The 21,963-nt window shown below is 39.1% G+C and overlaps 2 protein-coding genes across 4 annotated transcripts in view; one reads left to right on the plus strand and one right to left on the minus strand.

The window, feature by feature from the left end:
• PIGP (phosphatidylinositol glycan anchor biosynthesis class P) overlaps nt 1–21,963 on the minus strand; it is a 103,617-nt gene that overhangs the window by 46,757 nt on the left and 34,897 nt on the right. The window lies entirely within an intron of this gene.
• Nucleotides 1–21,963, plus strand: part of TTC3 (tetratricopeptide repeat domain 3) — a 69,176-nt gene that overhangs the window by 36,462 nt on the left and 10,751 nt on the right. For all 3 annotated transcript variants that reach the window (XM_060770342.2, XM_060770343.2, XM_067466712.1), the window contains exons 26-39: nt 2,145–2,281; nt 2,636–2,950; nt 5,521–5,790; nt 6,141–6,187; nt 8,222–8,275; nt 9,218–9,294; nt 10,255–10,410; nt 11,329–12,052; nt 14,089–14,154; nt 14,624–14,773; nt 15,199–15,338; nt 19,369–19,437; nt 19,696–19,792; nt 20,657–20,757. In XM_060770342.2, the coding sequence (XP_060626325.2) occupies nt 2,145–2,281; nt 2,636–2,950; nt 5,521–5,790; nt 6,141–6,187; nt 8,222–8,275; nt 9,218–9,294; nt 10,255–10,410; nt 11,329–12,052; nt 14,089–14,154; nt 14,624–14,773; nt 15,199–15,338; nt 19,369–19,437; nt 19,696–19,792; nt 20,657–20,757 (2,403 nt within the window). The remainder of the gene's footprint in view (nt 1–2,144; nt 2,282–2,635; nt 2,951–5,520; nt 5,791–6,140; nt 6,188–8,221; nt 8,276–9,217; nt 9,295–10,254; nt 10,411–11,328; nt 12,053–14,088; nt 14,155–14,623; nt 14,774–15,198; nt 15,339–19,368; nt 19,438–19,695; nt 19,793–20,656; nt 20,758–21,963) is intronic.

Consider the following 21,963-nt stretch of genomic DNA (forward strand, 5'->3'; position numbering starts at 1 on the left):
CACAATTCAACAACAATATATATACTTGCTGCACTGTTAACCCCACAGTGACAACAAACACTGTGGTGCAAACTTTTAGTATAGTCGTGTCTTCTTATAAGTAGCTTGTGGGACAGCCGACCACGACCGGTTTCGGCCTACCTCAGGCCTTCCTCTGGTGGACTGTAAGTGTACAAATCAACGTTTTACTACAGTAGCATACATATAGAACATCTGTATCATTAAACATCATAGGTTAAAATACACTTTAGTACATCCAAAAGTTATACACTTGAACAATAATACATTTGATAATACATTTAAATACTTACAAAATTATGCACGTGAAAGTATGTTCTCCACGGGAGATACAAATCTTTTTGGGTTGGTATCTATTCAAAAGGAATGTAATGTGGCTGTAAGTTTTGTAAATTATTAAGAATGGTTATATTGTAGAAATATTCCAGTATTTACACATAAGAGAGGGTACTCACGAGATACTCTGCTTTGAGTTTAGTTCTGGCTGCGAGTATGGGAAAGGTCTTTGGTATTCCTCCATTTAAAGGGGAAGAACTACTTCAGGTGAAGCTCAGTTAAAGCCATAGGAGCAAGGGTTGTGAACAGCAACCACCGGTCGTGGTCGGCTGTCCCACAAGCTACTTATAAGAAGACACGGCTATACTAAAAGTTTGCACCACAGTGTTTGTTGTCGCTGTGGGGTTAACAGTGCAGCAAGTATATATATTGTTGTTGAATTGTGGTAGGCTGTTACTCAAGCTACTTATAAGAAAATACGACTGTACTAAAAGTTTGCACCATACTGTTTGTTGTCTCTGTGAGGTTAACAGTGCAGCATGTTTATATACTGTTGTTGAATTATATCATTGTTTATGTTATACAAGTGGTATTTTTGTTATATATATTTTTCAAAAGAATGTAAGGCCTGTGGTTGCTACTCACAGAATTACTACTTTGTCTCCATAGCACTTGTTTGCCAAGCATCATTGACCCATTATGTGTTTCAGTTTTGAGTAGTTCCCAAGAACAGAAACAGCCATAAATACAATTAGCATTCACACAAATTTGTGACTCTTATAAATGATTGTGAAGTTGGGTTGCAAACTAGAGAAAATAAAGCCCAAAACTCTTTCGGTGTTCACGTAGAGCAGTGCTTTGTAGCAATAATGTAAATTATATATGTTTCTTGTAGATTACATACTATAAAGATTTATGCTTACTGTTATGGTGCCCCAATATTTATTTTCGTTCGGTTTGATCTGCATCTTAAATCTTCTAACCTTTTTCATAATGCAAAATTTTATTATCTGGCCGAGTATCTAAAGGTATAATTTTGCTAGAACTGTGTCACTAGTACAAACCATTTTCCCAGAAAGTGTAAAAGGGAGGAATTGAGTGCAATCTTTGTTTTCACAACCTGAAAGCAGTACCTTTCGTTCTTTTCCTTTCCAACACATAAATGAAAACATGGATATTAACATGCACGGGACTACTCTTGCAGATAGTGATAGTACCCCTTATGGAGGCAGGTGGTGTACAACATGTAATCCATAGCGTAATATAGACCTACAATGCATGCATCTATTACCTTTCCTTCACTTGGAAAATCCAAGAGAAATCGACCAATAACTGTTTTTCTCCATACTCTTGACTTAGGTTCTGAATTGCAAAATAGCCACCTAAATTATAACAAACTAAAATGATGTACTTTTTTTGTGTGTCAGGAGCGACTTGAGAAACTGCAAGTCGCTTCTGTTGTGAGAGAGAATTGGCCGTCTGCAAGGACGTTGCCCAGGGGACACTCAGATGATTTGATGTTTTTATCATCCTTATGGGAGGCTTCTCTCATGTCCCCGCATGAGGAGCTGGAGCTGATAGAGGGAGCTCATCCACCTCTCCCCGAATTTGAACCTGCAACCTATCGGTCTTCAGTCCTGCCGGCACAAGGGTTAAACCCACACTTTAATACTTAAAGATCGGTTTGCATGGTCCTTGTGTGAGAACTGGAAATGATCATGGCATTACCATTGATTTTACATGTCCACTTAGAAACTTTGTATGTTTTTCTCAGTTAAAATTGGATGATGAGCTATTATTTGCACTTAGAGCATCAAAAATCCGATGACATTTCTCTGATTTTGATTCAGTTCTAAGAACATAGAAAGAAAGCAGCAGAGAAAATTGAAGAGAAAATTTATGAAAGAAGAGGTCTCTGTCCAATTAAGAGAACTTGCTGAAGCATTTCATAGAGAAGACTGTCCAGCAAGAGATGCTAGCAAAAAAGGTATATGAATGTGAATCCTTGTTTTGGAGATTTTTTTTCCATGTCAGGAGCAACTTGAGAAACTTCAAGTCGTTTCTGGTGTGAGAGAATTGGCTGACTGGTAGGATGTTGCCCAGGGGATGCGCAGATGTTTTTGATGTTTTACCATCCTTGTGGGAGACTTCTCTCATGTCCCCGCATGAGGAGATGGAGCTGAAAGAGGGAGCTCACCTATCGGTCAGCAGTCCTGCCGGCAGAAGGGTTTAACCTATTGCGCCACCGGGGGCTCCTTTGAGATGCTTTTATAGTTATATGTCTGTGAAACCCTGTGTTTGTCTTTATAGCTTACCATTCCTTGTGTTTGTTTTATCTCAGCAAATCTTGAGAATTATTTTCCTGACGACTCGGTTCTGCAGCTTATTTTACGGCATTCTGTGAACATACGAACAGGTGTACGCGATGCCTTCAAGCTTCTTAATGAATTGCTTTCATGGTCGGTACTTAGTGAAGAGAATTGTGCAGAATTTTCTACAAGTTGTGGATCATCAACTGAAGTAATGGACCAGCTCATACACTTTTTAGCTACTAAAAATGAGAGAGTGAAGACAAGAATTTTTGTTCATGTTTTAAGTGAATTTGAAGAAATAGAACCTAAATTACATGACTGGATGAAACACCTTGAAAATAATGGTAAGACTGTGTTCGCTGTGGCTAGGCAACAATTTAATTGGAATACCAAAATACTCATTTATAATTCTAGAAATTATAGTAAAAATCAATCTAAAAGAAAGGTCAGCTCAAGAATACCTTGGTCAAGGGCCCTACAAATATTATTGGGATCATAGTTGGGCTGTAGGGAGCTCCCGGTGGCGCAGCAGGTTAAACTGCTGAGCTGCTGAACTTGCTGACCAAAAGGTTGGCAGTTTGAATGCGGGGAGTGGGGTGGGCTCCCACTGTTAGCCCCAGCTTCTGCCAACCTAGCAGTTCGAAGACATGCAAATGTGAGTAGATCAATAGGTACCACGTCTGTGGGAAGGTAATGGTGCTCCATGAGTCACGCTGGCCACGTGACTGCACGGACAACGCCGGCTCTTCGGCTTAGAAATGGAGATGAGTACCAACTTACTTTTACTAGTTGGGCTGTACTTTATCCACCCCTACTTAATAAGATAGGAAACCTGCGCCCATAACAGTAATAAGTAATGAGTCCCCTTCGGGGTGAGAAGGGCGGCATATAAATGTCGTAAATAAATAAATAAATAAATATCTAATTTTGTGTGTGGGAAAGTGATCTGCAGAGGCTTCTACTAATGCCCAAGCATGGAGGTGATTTTTCTGATGACATATCACATTTCCTGGCATTCCAGGGGATCCCTCATCTATCCAGAGTGGATTTTCTTGAGGAAGCAGCGGAGAGAGTTAAGGGAAAAGTCCCAACCCCACACCCTTCAGCTAGTAGACGCCTCCCTTCCAAACAGTTAAATACAACTTATTGAAGTCATTTATAGCCTTGGCTGTGTCAACATAAAACATTGACTCCAGACCTTCATCAGTTTTGTATCAGGAACGGTCATTTAAGTGATTTTAAATACCAACTACCTGTACATCACCTGTCTTTTGTTGATCTGAAATGTTTTAGGTGTATAACTTTCCTTAATAACATTATCAAACATTCTCGGGATGGTCAGGAGAAGCAGTCCACTATAATTGGGTTTTACTCGCGCTCTCCAACCAGAATGGCAGGATTCAAGATTCTTTTTCAGTTGAGCGATTAAGATCCTGCCCCCTTTTCCAACAGTTGTTTCAATCCTGCCTTACCAACTGGCCATGTTCTTCTCCACTTTGGAGGCATTGCCTCTTGAGTTCCAGGTTTCAAAATTGCTAATGTCTTCAAAGTGAAAGTTGCAGCTTTTCAGAAGAGATATCATGGCTATTGCAGTGTTCTTCTCCACTCTGAGCTCCAGTTTTCAAAAATTAAGTTACACCTTACCAGGAAACGTATTGTCCTATCGCACCCAAGCTGCTTTTAAGGTCTCTTTGGCATTAATGTGTCTTAACACTCTGTCAGCTTGGGAGATACTGGATTGCCTTCCTTTAGAACAAGGGACTCCACAGAATTAAAGTCCATGCTGTTGCTTTGAGGAAAAGGTAACGATTTATTAACAGATTTTGGGTCTGACTCCACCCAAGCACTAGCTTGATTTCCCCACAACAAAATCCGTATTTAAAACTTGAATGGTAACTTAATGATTCTGAAGCTGCGGACGTTTCTGAGGAGAATAGATAACAGTTTCCCTTGCTCTCAGTCTTTGGTATAGGGGCCTCTGAGGCACCCAAGGTGTTAAGTAGTTGTTGTTTAACTAATTGATTGGAGTGCTGGTTGTAGTAGGTAACTAGTCTGAAGTAACTGGTTATAAGTAACATAACCAGTTATAAGTACAACTGGTTATATAGTAATTGGTTGAAGGTAGTAGTTGTATAACTGGTTGAAAAAGCAACTGGTTATAAAGTAATGACTTGAAGTGTCTTGTCCAAGCCTGAATCTCTGGGACCAACTGAAGACACATCCTGCCTCAAGGATTCCTTGGTGGTCTAGGATCTAAAATGGCTCCTTTCCCTCAGGCAAAGGGGCGTGGCCGAATAACTGACACAAAATGGCTCCTTTTTTCCTCAGGCAAAAGGGCAAACAAAATGGCTGACACAAGCCAAGAAGGAGTTTCTTAAACTCCACCCTCATAAAAACTAACATAAAAGTAACTGCTCTAAAACTATGGGCGAAAAAGCCAGACAAAGGGATCTGGAACTTGTGCAATTTTGGCACACGTATCATTATCTTTCCTAATTTTCTCCTTGTTTTTTATGTTTACTAACATCCTTGCCTTTTAAGTTTGTCAGAGAAGAGCAAACATGACTGGTTGGTTAGGCAGGATTGAAAAAGCTGTTGGAGAAGGGGGCAGGGTCTTAATGGCTTGGATCCTGCCATTCTGGATGGAGCGCAGGCGGGGGTGAACCCCAATGGTAGTGGATTGCTCCTTCCAGCCCAGAATGAACTTTCACAGTAAGTACAATTTCTTATTCAGCCAGAAGGAATTATATGGACAAATGTGCATATTCCTAAATGCTTCATGAAACCCAGTAGATGAAATGCCCATTGTGTGGGTAAAAGAATGCACAATGTTGACTTTGACTGTTCTATTTTAATCCATCTCTGTTGTTGCTACAACAACAGGAATACAATTATTGCTGTTATTATTTTGCAGGTTTAAAAGCTACAGAGTCCTTTATCCCTCAGTATGGATTCTACATTTTACAGGCTGATTTTAAATTGGTTGCAGTTTTTTGGGATGAGAAATATGGTATTAAACTAGGCAAGAAGTTTGGCTGCACATCAGAAGACATGGGTGAAGAACTAGAATACCTCGCAAGTCTATCAATAATAGAAAAGCGTTACTTACTATGGCTATTGGAAGAGAACAGAGAGCATTTTCCATTTTATCATCAGTATTTAGATGACTATTTCGATAACTGGGGTGAGTATAATGACCAAATTACTTTAAAACTGAATAACATACATCTATCTTCTTCACCTGTTAAACCACCTTTCCAATAAATATACGCCCTTCTCAGTGTATGGTGTAAATCTTTGAAGGAGAAAGAGTCGCTTATACTTTCCTTAGTCCTCTTTGTAAATATTGGAATGATCTAATAGAGCTAGAATGTTGGGTATCTCTGTAGAATGATTTTTTAAAATGTATATGTATATAACTGTGAGGTGACTGAGTCTTTATAATAAGATTATGACGATATTGTGAAAAATGCTTCAATTTTGTGTCACTTTCTCATTTTGTCTTACAATATGTAAAATTTGTTTTTAAAATAGATAATCCTTTTACTGTAATGAGGAAGGAGGAAACTGAAACTACTCCAGTAAGTTTTTTCTGTTCTCGATTGAACTGAAAGATGAATAGTAATTAGAGTTTTTTTAAATCACCTCAAGATAAATGATCAGTTGTTTGTCTTCCCTGTATATCACAGTTTCAAATATTAGCAGCATATGTCTACAATAAAGTGACTTGTAGAGTAACTATGTGTGCTTAACATTTACTAGTAAATTCCAAAGATAATTGAATAGATTGCATAAAATGTTCTCATTCTCATGATTTGCAGCTAAAGAATGCATAGCATGGCATTCATAAGTGTACAGGTCAAAAAGAATAATTGCTATTCTCATTACACTTAAATTTCTGGTTTTTTTCCACATTTTGACTTTTACCAAAGTATGTATTAGTATGATGGGAGGGATTTAAATATCATAGTGAGACAAAAATAATAATCCTAGCTTAACATAAAATAGGTTATCACATGCTTTTTTATTGTTCCCATTTATTTCCTCCTGTCATTAGTTAATCTTGGAGTTTATACCAGTTCTTTTCAACACAGACTCCAACAAGCAAGAGTCAAGAATGAGCTCTGGTTTATGACTGGTTTGTTAGGAGAGGCATAGTTTCGATGTCACACTAAATCAGTTTTGGTTAGAGAGTGCCTGAACATTTAAACCATTCCCACTTGTTCATAACAAGCCAGAATCATAAACATTTCTGGTTTCCCACTGGACTGGAATGAAAGAAATATATGTCCATGGCTTTTGATTTATATTATTTTTGTAGCTCTTTTTTCACATAACGTTAGCTACTAATTTTACTTCTTGCCCTGGTATATGGTACGCGAATTATTCTCCTGTAATTTTGCTTTTCTGTTGTAAACACAAATTTCCCGAGTAACTATTTTGATTTAAAATGTGTATTTGATAAATGTTGGTCATTGCGTACTTGTGCGCCTGCTGCGCCCATACCTTGGGAAGCCTGACTTGGCCACGGTAGTCTATCCTCTGGTTACATCTCGTATAGACTACTGCAACGCTCTCTACGTGGGGTTGCCCTTGAAGACTGTCCGGAAGCTTCAAATGGTACAGGGCTCGGCAGCCAGGTTACTAACAGGAGCGGCACTCAGGGAGCATACAACTCCTCTGTTGCGCCAGATCCACTGGCTGCCAGTTTGCTACTGGACACAATTGCTGGCCTTAGCCTATAAAGCCCTAAATGGTTCTGGCCCAACTTACCTGTACGAACGTATCTCCTCCTATGAACCAGCTAGGACGTTAAGATCGTCTGGGGAGGCCCTGCTCTCAGAAATTAGATCAGCCCCCTCCCTGTTCACGTTTCGGAGGAAAGTGAAGACCTGGTTGTTTGAGCAGGCATTTGAACAGGCAGTGTAACTAATATAGAAATATGGAACATTTGGATGATGAGACTGGATCTTGATTTTAACTATGAGACGAGATGAGATGTTATGATGTTTATTGATTGTTATAATGTTATTCTTTTAACTTGTTTTTAACTGTTTTTATCATGTTTAAGTATTGTATTTGCTTTGTTAACCACTCTGAGTCACCCTGAGGGCTGAGAATAGCGGTATACAAATATAGTAAATAAATAAATATATATTATTTGGCGTCACCCCTGCTGCCACCCTGCATAAGGGGCTGGAAGCTTGGTAAGACGTGACTGTGAACACGTGCCAGCATTTGTACATTCCTATTAAAAATATTGGTTCAGTTCCTTTCAACCAGCACTGCTGAATGTCTAAGAAGGAACAAGGGAAGATACTGTTCAGGCCAAGGCCTTGCCCTATGTGGGTGCAGGAGCAAACAGCAGCAAACTTTGGGTTCCTGGAGCTAGCAAGCGTATTACATGTGGCTGGGTGGGCTTAAGATATTTGCATTTTTCCCCATTTTTTTAGAGGTTTTCTGCTCCTCTCACCACAAAAGTGGAGGGCCAACTATGGATTTTGTATTTTTGCTTGTCAAAAGTGATAAATTGTGATAGAAATTAAAAGTATAATTGCCCCTATGTGTTTTCTTCTGGAAACTTGTTATACTAAACATTTTTTCTCCCCACCTAGAATAATGCTATCAAAGTTAAAAACAGAAATAGAAAAAAGGCAAAAGAATCAAAGGTAAATTTCTATTTTCAAAAAATGTAGTAACTGTAAAAAAAAACCCCCAGAAAATGTTTGAAAGTAGTTTGTTGAAATTAACTATTGCCAAAGTATTTAAAACAGTTATTAATGTAAGGCTGATGTTATTATTTTAGTGCCAATAACCATAATATTTAACTTCTGCAATTTTGAGCATTATGGGTGAATCATTTCTTGCTATTTTGAATCCCTCCACCCCTAACTGCAAACTCACCATTGCCTAGCTGCTACAAAAAGTTGTTCCTCTTTGCCACCAAGAACTAACCTTATCTCTCTTGGGACCATAAGCAGCTATGCATATCTTCTCTGGCTCAAAGCCTGACGAGACTTGAAAGTGCAATGGGGCATCTCTTTGAAACGTTTACAGGATTGCAAACAAGCAGAAGCAAATTGCATGAGCAACCCATTGCCTTGTTGATAATTGCACCATGACATCAAAGAGACACCCCAGGTTGGTTTTAGTCCCCTTCAGCTTTCGAGCTGTAGTATATGTCTGGCAGGGCTGCTTAAGGTGAACTAAGAGAAAAATAAGGTTAGATGTCTTCCTTGATAACAGGAGAAAGTTAGGTTTGAAGTGAGTGGGCCGGCTGGGGGTGGTGACAACCGACAGGGAGCTCTGGCGTGGACTGGTCCATGAAGTCACGAAGAGTCGGAAACGACTGAACAAATGAGCAGCAAAATGTGTTATTAACACAGTTGCAAGTAGTGAGCAATGAAAATGTCTGACTTGTTGCATGGAAAATTTAAATGAGCAACACAGACTTCTTTTGTCTAATTTGGAAATTATTTACTATTTTCCATATAGTCACTTCCAAAGCTTGTGCCTTATGTGATAAATGTAATTATTTTGTACAGTATTAAATTTGAGGTACCTGTCATTATACAAGCCATTACATATGTTCTTTGTTCTTGTTCATTTAGGCTTTTCTAGTTGTACCTGGTGGAGTTAGTACAATAGCTCGAGAAGAAGATAATATATTTTCAGAAGAAAATACCCTGTAAGTTCTGTCTTAAAAAGATGTAGTCATGATCTAGCCAACATCTAGTGCCATGCAATATTTTTCTGTGTGGTTGGTGGAGTTTGATACAGGAACTTTTCACTCAACATTTTGTTACTAATTTCCAGTTAGATGCAGGAACTTTTTGTAATGCAAAATAACATATCAAATATAGGACAGGTAAACTTTTCATGAAGGAATTGCAGAAAGAGAGGTATCTTTTGCTGATTCCCTCTTCTTTCTGCATCTCCTCGTTCTCTTATCTCCTTCAGAGAATAGAGAACCCCTTTGGAACAGCATAAGAGTGCGGAAGCAAAAGGAAGAGATTGCTAAAAATGTTTCTGTCTCAATTCTGCTAATTGATTCTGCTGACTCAAAGCAGCTGCCTTCAGGCAGAGAGATACAAATGGATTCATTCCAATCTGTATAAACAAGAAGAAACTTATAACAAGTGAAACCACAGATTACTTAGTGGATGCAAAAATCATAGATTTAGTTTGGAGGTATTGGGAACACCATGATTGTTCACTCTTACAATTCTGTGTTTTTCTTGTACCTTGAAAAGTAGTGAGTGGAGTGGGGCAGGAAAGAAGAGAGAACAAAAAGAGAGCATGTTTCAAAATGCCAAACCTAACCCAAAAACATACACATAATGTCAAAGTACCTAATATATTTTAGCCCAGTGCCTGGGGTCTTCCTTAGAGGGTACGTGTATAATGAAGTATAAACAAACCCTAGTGGCAAAAACACAAGAGTCCCTGCCTAGTAATCCTTAGGTTATCACTAAGTCTATACAGGTCACATTATTGACTTCAATATTCTTTGCAATTACCAGCCATTCATTATGAATCCTTTAGTGAGCTCAGCCAACCCTTTATTGTGAGTACCCTTACATAGGCCTAAACTAAGGCTATATGAAGGAGCCTCCTCTTCACTTCTTTACTACTTCTTTCTCCACAGAGGTTATATGAATTCACATGAACCGTTCAGAATTCCAGATAGTCTTCATGACCAGGTGGAAATATTTGAATCTTTATATAATAATGGTCCTTCCAGTAGCAGTTATCAGAGAATTTTGGACAATTATCCTGATCCATCACGTGAAAGCTTATATGAGTAAGTTACTATTTCTACTTTATTGCATTATTTCATTAAACAAGAAGTGAAATAAGGAGTTGGGAGGAATAAAAATTCTGCATGCTTTTACCTTTCCGCCTGTTATAAGAAACATCTTTGTGTCCTCTGCCTTTGGGGGAGTTTCCTACTAGCAGAGCATCCAAACTGTATCTTAAACCTCCCCTGAGCTTGGCACATAGCTACTAGTCATGGGCCTGGTATTTGTGTCACCTGTTTATTTTGTGTTTTCATTTTGTATGGTCTATTTGGATGGCACGGAATGGTACACCCCCTCTGTTATGGAAATATCAGTGAAACTAAAGGAAAGTGAGAACGGTAACCGTTTAGTCATCTGTTTTTTGTCCCATTGGTGGCAATGGGCAGGCTTCCCACACTCCCTTTTCACTCAGTTTTAGGGCTAGAGGATCTCACCATTTCACTGATCCTCAGGCTCTCTCCAGTATTCATTTGAGTTGTTAGGGTTGGTGGGATAAACCCCTGTCTCTGAATCCTGCTAGGCACAATGCAGTCTGTGGCTCATTGATGCTGTTTTTGCAGCCCTTGGCTCTTCTTCAGGCTCCATTATCTTCTTTAAATAGGTAGCAAGGCCTCTCATTTAACTTGGAAAGAGACTCTCTTTAAGAGTGTGCGGGTGGCCTGCAGGCCTCAAATGCCCATGACTGCCAGGGCCTGCAGCTGAGCACCGAGCGCAGAACAGAGCGCCTCTTACTTAGGCACTGAGCTTCAAGTCCTGGCAGTTATGGGCTTTTGGGCCTGCAGGCCACACACACACTCAAAGCCCAGTAAGCTATAGAATATGCATCTACCATCCATTCCTCATCTTGCATTATCCTTGTGTGAACATAGCACCAAAATCATATGCTAATACTCACTGCACAGCTTCCTGTTGTTTCACAGATATTTTTCTCAAATCTTGGAAGAACATGGTCCTATGGAAATTGATCATCCACTATTAGTAGGAGAATATGAACACTTTCCTGCAGACACTCGCAAGATTGTGGAGGATGCTGGTGGTCTGAAATCTTTTCTTTTGGAATCCTTACGTTTTGTTATGATGGGCGATCTTATTGGCTTGATGAAACATGCAGTTATGCTGAAGGAAAATGCAGATGTCACTGGACTTGGTGAAAGAACTAGAAATGAGGAAAATGACTCTGCCTGCTCACAAAGTGCAGAAATTTGTTCCCAACGCAAACTACATTTAAACCCAGCTGCAAAAGAATTCAAGCCTACCTCATATTTTAATGAATGTTCTGTGGTAGTTCCTTCATTTCTAAATGCAGCTCATTTCAACTGCAAGGATTTCAACTGCAAGGATGAAACACAAATTTTGTCAGATATTTTGGTGCAACCTGAATTGGAGTGTGTAGATGATGATGATTACCTTGATTCTGACATAGACACAATATTGGAAAGCAAGTACAGTGTTGGTAATCATGTGACAATTGACGAGGTGCTAACGTCCCCAAATCCTCAGTTCACTCCAGTGGAGTCTGACATTCATGTTTCTGAAAATAATCTTTGTCAATCAGAGAATCATAGTAATGAAGCTACGAAAATGGAAAAAGAGAATAAGACAATAACATGGAATAACCCCCGTTCAAGGATGGTTGCTGTCCAGGTGACAATTTATTTATTTATTTATTTCCGTCACTTTTACCCCGCCCTTCTCACCCCCAAGGGGGGACTCAGGGCGGCTTAGAAGAAGAGAAATGTTTGGGTACCTTGTGCTTCTCATGGAGCTGACAATGCTACTGGGTATTTTTTTCACTGCTATGCATTTATGCAGGAATTTTGATTGGCAAGGAGTAGCAGTTTTGTTCAATTGAACATTGTAGTTTTAAAAATCTGGTTTACCATAAAATGGCAAAGTAACGTATTTCATTGCATAATAGTTGCATGTGATACACCTCTTAAAAAGCGGGGGGGGGGGTTGCAACTATTACACAAAGATTTTTTGCAATTGCGGAGCTTTCCTTAGCCTCCCTCAGCATGCGGAGTTCATACTACAAAATACTTTTTAATTGTAGCACAAAAGTTCAAGTAAGCAAAAAGAAGCTCCTACTTGTTGGTTGTACACATTTTCATCATACTTCATAGAAGCACCCTTGACAATTAAGTACAGCTGTAAGTCTCTTTGTGGTGTCTCTGTGAACTTTGCACATCTGTATCCTGTAATGTTTATATACTCGAGCATAAGCCAAGTTTTTCAGCCCTTTTTTTAGGCTGAAAAAGCCCCCCTTGGCTTATACTCAAGTGAAAGTTATTTATCATTTTACTCTGTTTTTATTATTATTTTATTACATGTATTATTTTATTCTATTATTACTGTTATTATATTTCCATTATTTTACTCTGTTATTATTACATTATTTTACTCTATTATTTTTGGAAAGATACGTAAGCACATTTACATTGAAGAAGGTTAGAATAATGGTTTAATCAGAGTTGGGCAGTCTTATCTTAAATTTTAGTTTAACCTACTGGTGCCTCAATTAATGTAATTTTATTGATATCTATTTTTACTTTGAAAATATGTTTTTGCAGTTTTTTGTGGAAAAATTAGGTCTAATCTGTTTTCTCCTTTTCTCTCCATTTCACTGTTCATGCAAGCTCAGTAAGAAGGGTTATAGAGGCAGGCATTGTAACTCTACCTGCTGTAGGCCAGCACACATAATCAGAGTAAGATCATTATAGAAGTAACGCTTTTCCCAGCTCAAGTTTTATTGAAGTGTTTACTTCAGACATAGTTCTATTTCTTCACTTGTCCTTCACCAACCTCCCAATGCTAATGAAATTTCAAAACTTCTAGTTAGAGGACAAGAAAAAAAAAGGAAAGGACTAGATGAGGAGAAAAAGACTGTTAAGAGAAACTACTTTGTTAGAATCTTCGTTAACTTAGGCACACCTCTACTTGATTCAGCAATGCTCCAGCAGGTGTTCATAGTTTGGAATTTTTTGGGGAATCCACACCTGATTGGTATTTCTGCACACTTTATCCCAGCCTTGGCTGGTTTATTCTCCATTGATTTTGATACTTTTTTTGATATGACACATGACTTATCTGGCTTCTGGAAGCAGTGATTTCCATTTGGGTTTTTTTTTTAAACAGATTACAGTGAAGGAATAAGTATTTAGACAACCAGTTGAGTAGCAGCTTGTTTTTGTTTACTTACATTAACTATTGTGCCACAACCAAAAATATTCACATGTTCACAACATTTGGGATCTTGTATAGATCAAGTGGTTACGATTTCAGTTAATTCAGTATTAGTCCGTGGTTAAAATTCAGATAGGGCAAATACTTTGCAAGTATTTGCCCATCTTAAATTATGTTAAATGATCCAATTCCCTTATCCCTGGTTTTGATATTCACCGGTTCACTTATAGTCCACATAATATGTCCCCCAGAAATGCAGTGAAGTAAATTCACTGCTGCTGTTGCTCTGTGGTATTCTTCTGGTTCAGGTATAGTCAAAATATAGGGTTTGTCACTATCTGATTTCAGGTATCCATGGGGGGGGTGTATCTTGGGATGTCGATAAAGGGGTTATACTGTATATTTTGTATAGATCAGACATGTTGAAGCATACTGGTGTAGAATGATGGGATATATCTAAACTCTGTTGACAGACCATATGAATCTTTGAATTCTAGGTAGATCAAGAACAGACAGACAAGGGAATTAATACTTTACCTCTTTCTCCATATGAGACCCAACAAGTAAGTAAATGAATTGGCTTTCAAAGCTGGGCCAGTAAAGGCAAGGGAGCAATAATAATTTACCTTGGTGTTTGAAGTATTACAGAAATGAAAACAAATGGTTTTGCTGGTAACATTTTTGGTGAAACCCAAATGCATCTTGCCTGCATGCAATATCATATCAGTATTGTGAGGGGAGGGGTGGTGTTGCTTGTTTTCCAGTTCGGTAAATACTAACCTGAACTTTGAGATATGTTTCTAAGGTTTCTTGAAGTGCTGAAGTTTTGGTGGATTAATGATTATAACACACCCCTAAGAAAAAGAAATAATCAGATCTGGTGATAACTGAAGAATGAAATAACTTTCTAGACAGCAGAACGCTTAGATGCATATTTTTGCCAGCTGCATTTCTAAACCATTTAGTGCTTCTCATTGTTATTACACAGACTATAACAGAAGGGTTATACGCCTGATTTATATGTTTTTTCAGGGAGATATGTTACGTATGGAAAAAGAACATCATGTACTACAAGAACAACTCAAAGAAGCAAGTGAAAAATATGAACAGCTTAAATGTCGAAGCTCTGAAGAAATCAGTGTTTTAGAAGATGAATTAACCCTTCTAGTGGATGAAAACAAGGTAATACCCTTAAATGAATCTATGAGGGGTAAGTAGCTAGACTTAAACTTGAATGTAATGCAGTGGTGGCCTTCTGTTCATGGAAGTGTGTTTGACATGCGTGGGAACCTATTGCATTTATTGTATCTGTAATTGAAATGTTGTGACTTAAACCTTTTTTTACAATGAAGTGGTTGTGGAAGCAAAAGAAGAAGAATTAAAAAGCCTTGCTAAAGAGTTCCAAGTCTTTGTGCACATTAAAAAGATCTTGGCCATTTCAGGGCAGTGCCATAGTATTTGTGTTTGCCTGGAAAAAGTATTTCAATAGCGCAATTCCTCATATTTGTTACAGCTAATTTTAAAATGTTCAGAATGATTCTGAATTATTTTTGTAACTGCTTTGGTTTTCTCTTGTTTGTGAACATATAAACATTTTTGTTTTAAAGCTCACTAAGAGAGAACTGGATTGGATTCACCAAAATGTGGAAGAGGAGATGAAAAAATGGCAACAGGAGAAAAGAGAAAATCAAGAGAAATTAAAAACAGAAAAGAGTAAAGTAAAGAAGCAAACAGAAATCAATGAAACGTAAGTTTATTCTGAAATTGAAAATGTGGTTTATGGACTGTTTGGGAAGGGAAGGTAGTCTGCTTGTTTGTATAGGCTTCATTGCATCCAGAGGTTCACAATTGAAACTTAATTCTGTCATCTTAAAACTTGCAGCCAGCAGTCCTAATAAGAAATATGATTCTGTTCTTCTAAAGCTCTTTTGATATCTTCTACTAAAGCTCAATACTGACAAAGTGATTCAAGCCCATCTGCTATCTGTGTTTACCTTTTGTTTTCACAAATTGCCTCCATAAGATAGGCAGCCATATATGAGCCAAATAAACTGAATTCCTGCCTAGGTTCTATCCCCCTATTCCCTCAGTCATGTTCCATTGTAAAGGTTAACTTACTTAATGATCCTTTAGCAATAGGGGGAAAAACAAGGCTTTGGGAATAAGACATTTGTTATAGTTTCTGCACTCACTGTGTCAAAGTGCCATTGTGGATTTGGTGGTTGGCAGTTTGTGGCCCTTTCAGTGCTATTGGGCTGTGTCTCCCTTGGGTCTTCTGAGTTGCTACCCCAGCAATATCTCGAGGGCTTGAAATTGCCCACCCATGGATTAATGGAATACTGTAGATAAAAGTGCTGCTGTGCAACTTTTTATGCTGGGGTCTTGTGCTTTCTGCTATTGATCCATGACTATATATGGATGTGATCTTTTTGCTTAACTTTCTTCACATGCCATTTTTGGCAAGTTAAATTAGTTCTTCGTGGTCTCAGTGAATCACACAACTGGGTTATACTATGCCTGCTCAGTACTCTAACGGAATTTCCAGAAGCTTTAGTGGTTTGAATTTTGGCATTAACCCTGTCTCCTCTCTCCCTGGCATAATGGTTCCCACTTGCTGGCAGGCTCCTTAGTTCCTTTTCGTCCACCACTTCTGTTAGTAGTTCTTTGGATCAAATAGCTTTTTGCAGTTTTCCATGATCTTGCTGAACTCTCCCTTCAACATGTCGACCATGAGGTTTAAGTGGTGCACTCAGTGCAATAGTAGGAGCCCACAGAGGTACAATGGGTTAAACCCTTGTGCCAGCAGGATCGAAGACTGACAAGTCAGAGGTTCAGATCCGGGGAGAGCACAGATGAGCTCCCTCTGTCAGCTCCAGCTCCCGATGCGGGGACATGAGAGAAACCTCCTACAAGGATGGTAAAACATCCGGGCATCCTCTGAGCAGCGTCCTTGTAGACAGTCCATTCTCTCACACCAGAATTGACTTGTAGAATGTCAGGTTGTTCCTGACACGAAAAAAAAGTGAAATATCAAGATGCTGGATTCAGGTGGACACTCTAAATGTCTGGTCTGCCTAGGAGAAGGCCACGTAGAAGACTCTTGCTTCCATTGCCAGGCTTTCATGTCTTAGGGGGGAAAGAACAAATCAGAACTGGAGCCTTTGGTATAGTACTCAACTTCAAGAGCTCCTACTTCATTGTAGAAGGTGAAGTCAAAAGGCAACTTGTCAAAGTCGAGACTGACCCCAGCGGTCTGGCTCCCTCAATGCTAACAGCCTCCCCTCCGCCCAAACACCATCTATGTTGGAGGCACTACCATCTTTTTCATTGATTCTCATTGCCCTAAAGTGCTCCCTGGAGGAACTCACTAGAGCCAACTTGGAGAAAAGTACCACGAGGCACTCTCCTTCACTGGTTCCCCCTAACCCGGGAAAGCAATATGAGGCAGAATTAAAGAAGGAGGCGAAAAGGAGGAAGAAGAGGATACCACGTTTATTCTCTGATGACAAATCTTTCATCATCAGTCGCGTCTCGAGTTTCCAGAACCAGTAAATCACCGTTGGTGACACAGCCATCTTCCTTACGATCTCTACACATGGAACTTTCAGAAGGTGAGGTCCTGGATTTCCCTCACCACTCAATAGTCAGTAGTAAGGACCCCATTACCAACACCAGAAGCATCACCACATTGTGCCATCACCAACTATTTTAAACTCAACAAGGGGCCCTTGAGTTCAACAGAGGGCTGTTCCTCAAAAAGGGTGGCAGGCATCCTTACATGCAGCCATCCTTGCCTTTGCAGACGTTCATCAATATCACTGGTCAAAGGATCCCCTGTAGCCTCACAATGTTGCACCATGGCAAAATCACCAACAAAACCAGCACCACAGCCACCAAATGCCTCCCCAACATCGCTTCACAGCCACTCCACCCATTCTTACCATGAGTCTGACATGGAATCCATCACATCCTTTCTATCAGTCGAGATCAACGTTTCTTCCTTGCACACCATCAGATGCAGATGGCAAAAGACATAGCAGACATGTTGTTGCTGTTAGAAGATATGCTTGGTTCAGAACTGCTGGCCTTTCTATAGAAGCCAGGAAGGTGATAGAAGACCTTCCATTCGATGTGATCAGACTTCTTAATGCAGGAACTGACAAAAAGTTGTAATGAGATTCAGAGTTCTTCATCATGCCAAAGAAATATAGCCTACCTTAAAAAAGCCAACACCAGTCCTTTCTGAACTATATTGCCCTTGGCTCAACCTGCCACCCCAGTGGTGGCACCAACGATCCTCCTCTGGCATCCCAGACTTGGGAAACAGGAGACCGTTGAAACCTCCATGTCAATGCCAGCGTACCAGCAACACCAGTCAGGCTCGACAAAGAGTTTGACGCCATGGAAAATTACTCCAATTTGTATTCAGATACCACTTCTGCCGCCATAAACTCCTATTTTTACTCGATACCATACGAACCCACACTGTTTTTTCAGAGATCATATTGCTCCATTCCATCCCATCTGGACCATCATGACCTCAGATATGTGGAATTCGATTTATTTTTCCCCACTCCCCCAGAGTAATACACCTCCAGAATCACCAGCCCTGCTACAGGAGATCAAGTGTCTCCTGGAGAATCTGGGTGCCATTGAGGTGGCATCAGAGGTGAATATCCATAGGCCTTCTTCTCTTGCTACTTCACCGTACCAAAAAAGGATGGTGGTCTCAGGCCCATCCATGATCTCCAGGATCTCAATGAGTTCATCTGCCCCAGAAGGTTTCAAATAGTCACTGCTTTTTCCATATTTCCTCTACTCTCTCAAGGGGACTGGTTTGCCACTATAGATTTAAAGGACACTTATTTCCACATTGCAGTATATCCATCACATTGGTGCTTCCTCTCCTTCGAAGTAGGGGACCAAGTCTTCCAGTTTACGGTCCTACCATTTTGCCTCACAACAGCCCTCAGGGTGTTCACCAAATGCATGGCGACAGTGGCAGCAGAACTTTAGCTTTCTGGTCTCCAGTTGTGTAATTCACAGAGACAATGAAGAAGGAGGACAGGTTGCCTACCTGTAACTGTGTTTCTTCAAGTGATCATCTGTGAATTCACACACTCCCACAGTTCCTCCCATCTGGGCCATGCCACTTTTCTCTAAGGCTGCAGCTGTTGCAATGGAACTGAGGAGCCTGCCAGAGAGCCGACACCTTTATTCCTGGGGGAGAGACAGCGGGGTTACCACCAAAACTGAAAATACTAAAGCTTTTGGAAATTCTGTTAGAGTACCGTACAGGCGCAGTATAACCATGTGAATTCATGGGTGTCATGGGTGCTTATAGGTAAGCAACCTGTCTTTATCAATATGGCTGAATTTAATGTGATTACATAAAGAGATAGATCGTAATGATCATTCCATAATAGACATCTCCCTAAGCATTTGGGTGCTTTTAACCTGTGTGATTTTAGTCATTTATTTAGCTCGACATTTAACCTTCAAAATAACAGCCCATCTTTACAAATCTCAACTGTGATCCAAATGTATTAATTATGTTCTGTCGACTCAATATGAGTTTGTTAAATGTTTTCTTATGTTATTTAACTTGTCACACCTCTTTATGCAAAGAACTTTATCATCTGGGGGGGAAAAACAGTGGGAGAAAAGAGAAAGCACTGTTGTCCAAACACTAAAGATTGGTATATTATTAATTTTGTTTTGGATATGTGTGTGTTGGTTAGTCTGCTTTCTTAAAACATGTCTATATAACCCAACAGATACCTGAGAAACATTGAAGAAAAGGATAAGCAATACAAACAGTATTTGGATAAGTTCCTTGAGATCAGGTAATTCTTTTAAAATTATTTATATCTTCAATTGGACATTAGAAACTTTTCCACATCTTTTTGAGCAGTGGAGAACTTGATAAACCTTTTCACATCCTCAGAAAAGGTTATGAAAGACACACTTAAAGGGGGGGGGGGGGGGTTGGTGGAGGGAGAACATGGACCAAAAGATTATCTTGCAGATACTGATACTGCTATATGCTAAACCATATTTGATGTTTAATTCAAATATTAACAGTCTTTGTATTGACTCTACAGTAATATGTTTGAAAGTGAAAAAGTAAAAATGGAAGCGCTTATAAAGAAGAGCCATGATGAATATCAAGAATGTATTAAGCGAGCTGTCGCAGCAGAGGTACACCATGTTATCTTGCACCTTGTATACCTTTCATAAGTTTGTTTCTGGTTACTATTGCAACCTCTCACACTTGCTTAGAAATCTCATACCTTAAATAATGCTGTGATTTTTCTAAGAGGGAGATACAGTGTAAACTATATTAATACTCTGTGATAATAAGATCATTGCATATGGAGAAGATCCACATTTTATATCCCTTGTCTTTAGTTTCTTTCATGTACCTACAGCTGTCTTTTAAAGATTGTGATAATGGAAATTTGGCTTGAAATATTCCTGTACTAATATTATTTATAATATAATGTAGAGCAGCTGTGTTCCTTTTAAGTTTTTAAACATGAATACGTACTGCAGTGTACCTGCACTAGTTCTGCAGAACAGCCACAAGAGATCACTTATTTAAGAGATGCCTAAAATTTGCCCCATACCTTTAGGCAGATGAGGTTTTGGATCTAGACCCACACATTATTATTTAGGCTGTTTCTTTTTAATTATATCCCACCTTGAAATAATTTTTGTTTGGATTCCTCTGTCCTTAGATTCCTCCACCATTAGAATCAATTTTAGATAAAATCACAATACTTTAGATTCATTGTTATTCTTTCTTATTGGTTTACTGTACCAATATGTTCACTGTCTTGGTAAGAAGCAGACATCCATGTGGATGGATTTAACACTTCCTATAATCTAGGAAGGCACAAAAGTCATGAAGGTACCTGTAGTATTGATGACCTTAGGCTACTCCAATTGCTGAGGAACAAATCAATAGCCCAAGGAATTATCCAGGATTGATTGTATTTCATGAAATTAGGAGTATTAATTGCTGTATTTCAACTAAATGGAGTTATTTGTGTTTTCTTTTAGATATCAGTTCTTCAAAATTGGAAAGAGACTGCATTATATAAATTATGCAGAAAAGTAACATATGCAGAAGCCAATCTCAAATATCTAAAGTTTATGACCAGGTAAGGTTTATAATATACTAGCTTAGGTGCCCAGTGATGCCTGGGTTAGGTATTTTGAAATGATAAATGTTAGAAGTAATCATTGTTTGACTTTGGATTTTATTAATAGTGGCATTAGAAATACATATGGCTTTCTGGATGTAAGGATACACATGGGTCTTTAGATCCTTAGTCAGACACCTCCACATGTTCCAGTATTTTCTGTTGGCCATGATGAGTATGTGTGCCAGGTTTGGTCCAGATCCATAATCAGTGATGTTCACAGTGCTCTCTAGGGGCATTGTTTGAAGGATGGATGTGTAGTGAGTGTATGTTTAATTTTCAGGTTATGTCTTGGTAGCAGTTGATCCTGGCATTTGCTTCTTATGCTTCATAAATTTGAATTATTTATATATCCTTATTCATATTCACATTTTTATGTCTGTTTGTAAAATTTCATCTATAGATAATTTAATACTTACTTGAGGATATTTCACACGTTTGATAAATATCTTACTTCCTGTAGATGCCTGTACTATTTATATAGATGTTTACTGCAGTGATGACTACCGGTATCTAGAACTTTTAGTGGAAGTTTAATCTAAATGGGTTTCTTCAGTCAGCAGTCAAATAATAACTTGTTTAAGCACATACTGAATATCCCATATTAATAGAAAACATTTCTTTTGGGTGCTTGTATAGTTTCAGTTCTTTTAAAAAAAGCATTCATTTTATTTATTTATTTATTTATTTATTTATTTCTTGCATTTATTGACCGCCACTCTCAGCCCTAGGGCGACTCGTGGCGGTGTACAATACAAAAAGACACATTACAAAGCATTCAGGACAACAGACTAACATCACTAATACACAACATTTAACTTACACTAAAAATCCGCTGCGTCATATTATGGAATCATAATCAAGCTCGTAGTCGTAATTCATTCCAGTTGTCATTTCCAGTAACATAGTGCTCAGTTGAAAGCCTGCTCGAAGAGCCACGTCTTCAGGCCCTTACGAAAGGCCATGAGAGAGGGTGCCTGTCTGATATTAGCAGGGAGGGAATTCCACAGCCGGGGGGCCACCACCGAGAAGGCCCTCTCTCTCGTCCCCGCCAGACGTGCCTGTGAGGCAGGCGGGATCGAGAGAAGGGCCTCCCCAGATGATCTCAAGGTCCTCGTGGGCTCGTAGGCCGAGATGCGGTCCTTAAGGTATTTTGGGCCGGAA

The sequence above is a fragment of the Anolis sagrei genome, chromosome 3, assembly GCF_037176765.1.
Source record: "Anolis sagrei isolate rAnoSag1 chromosome 3, rAnoSag1.mat, whole genome shotgun sequence".
In the NCBI taxonomy this organism is placed as follows: Eukaryota; Metazoa; Chordata; class Lepidosauria; order Squamata; family Dactyloidae; genus Anolis; species Anolis sagrei.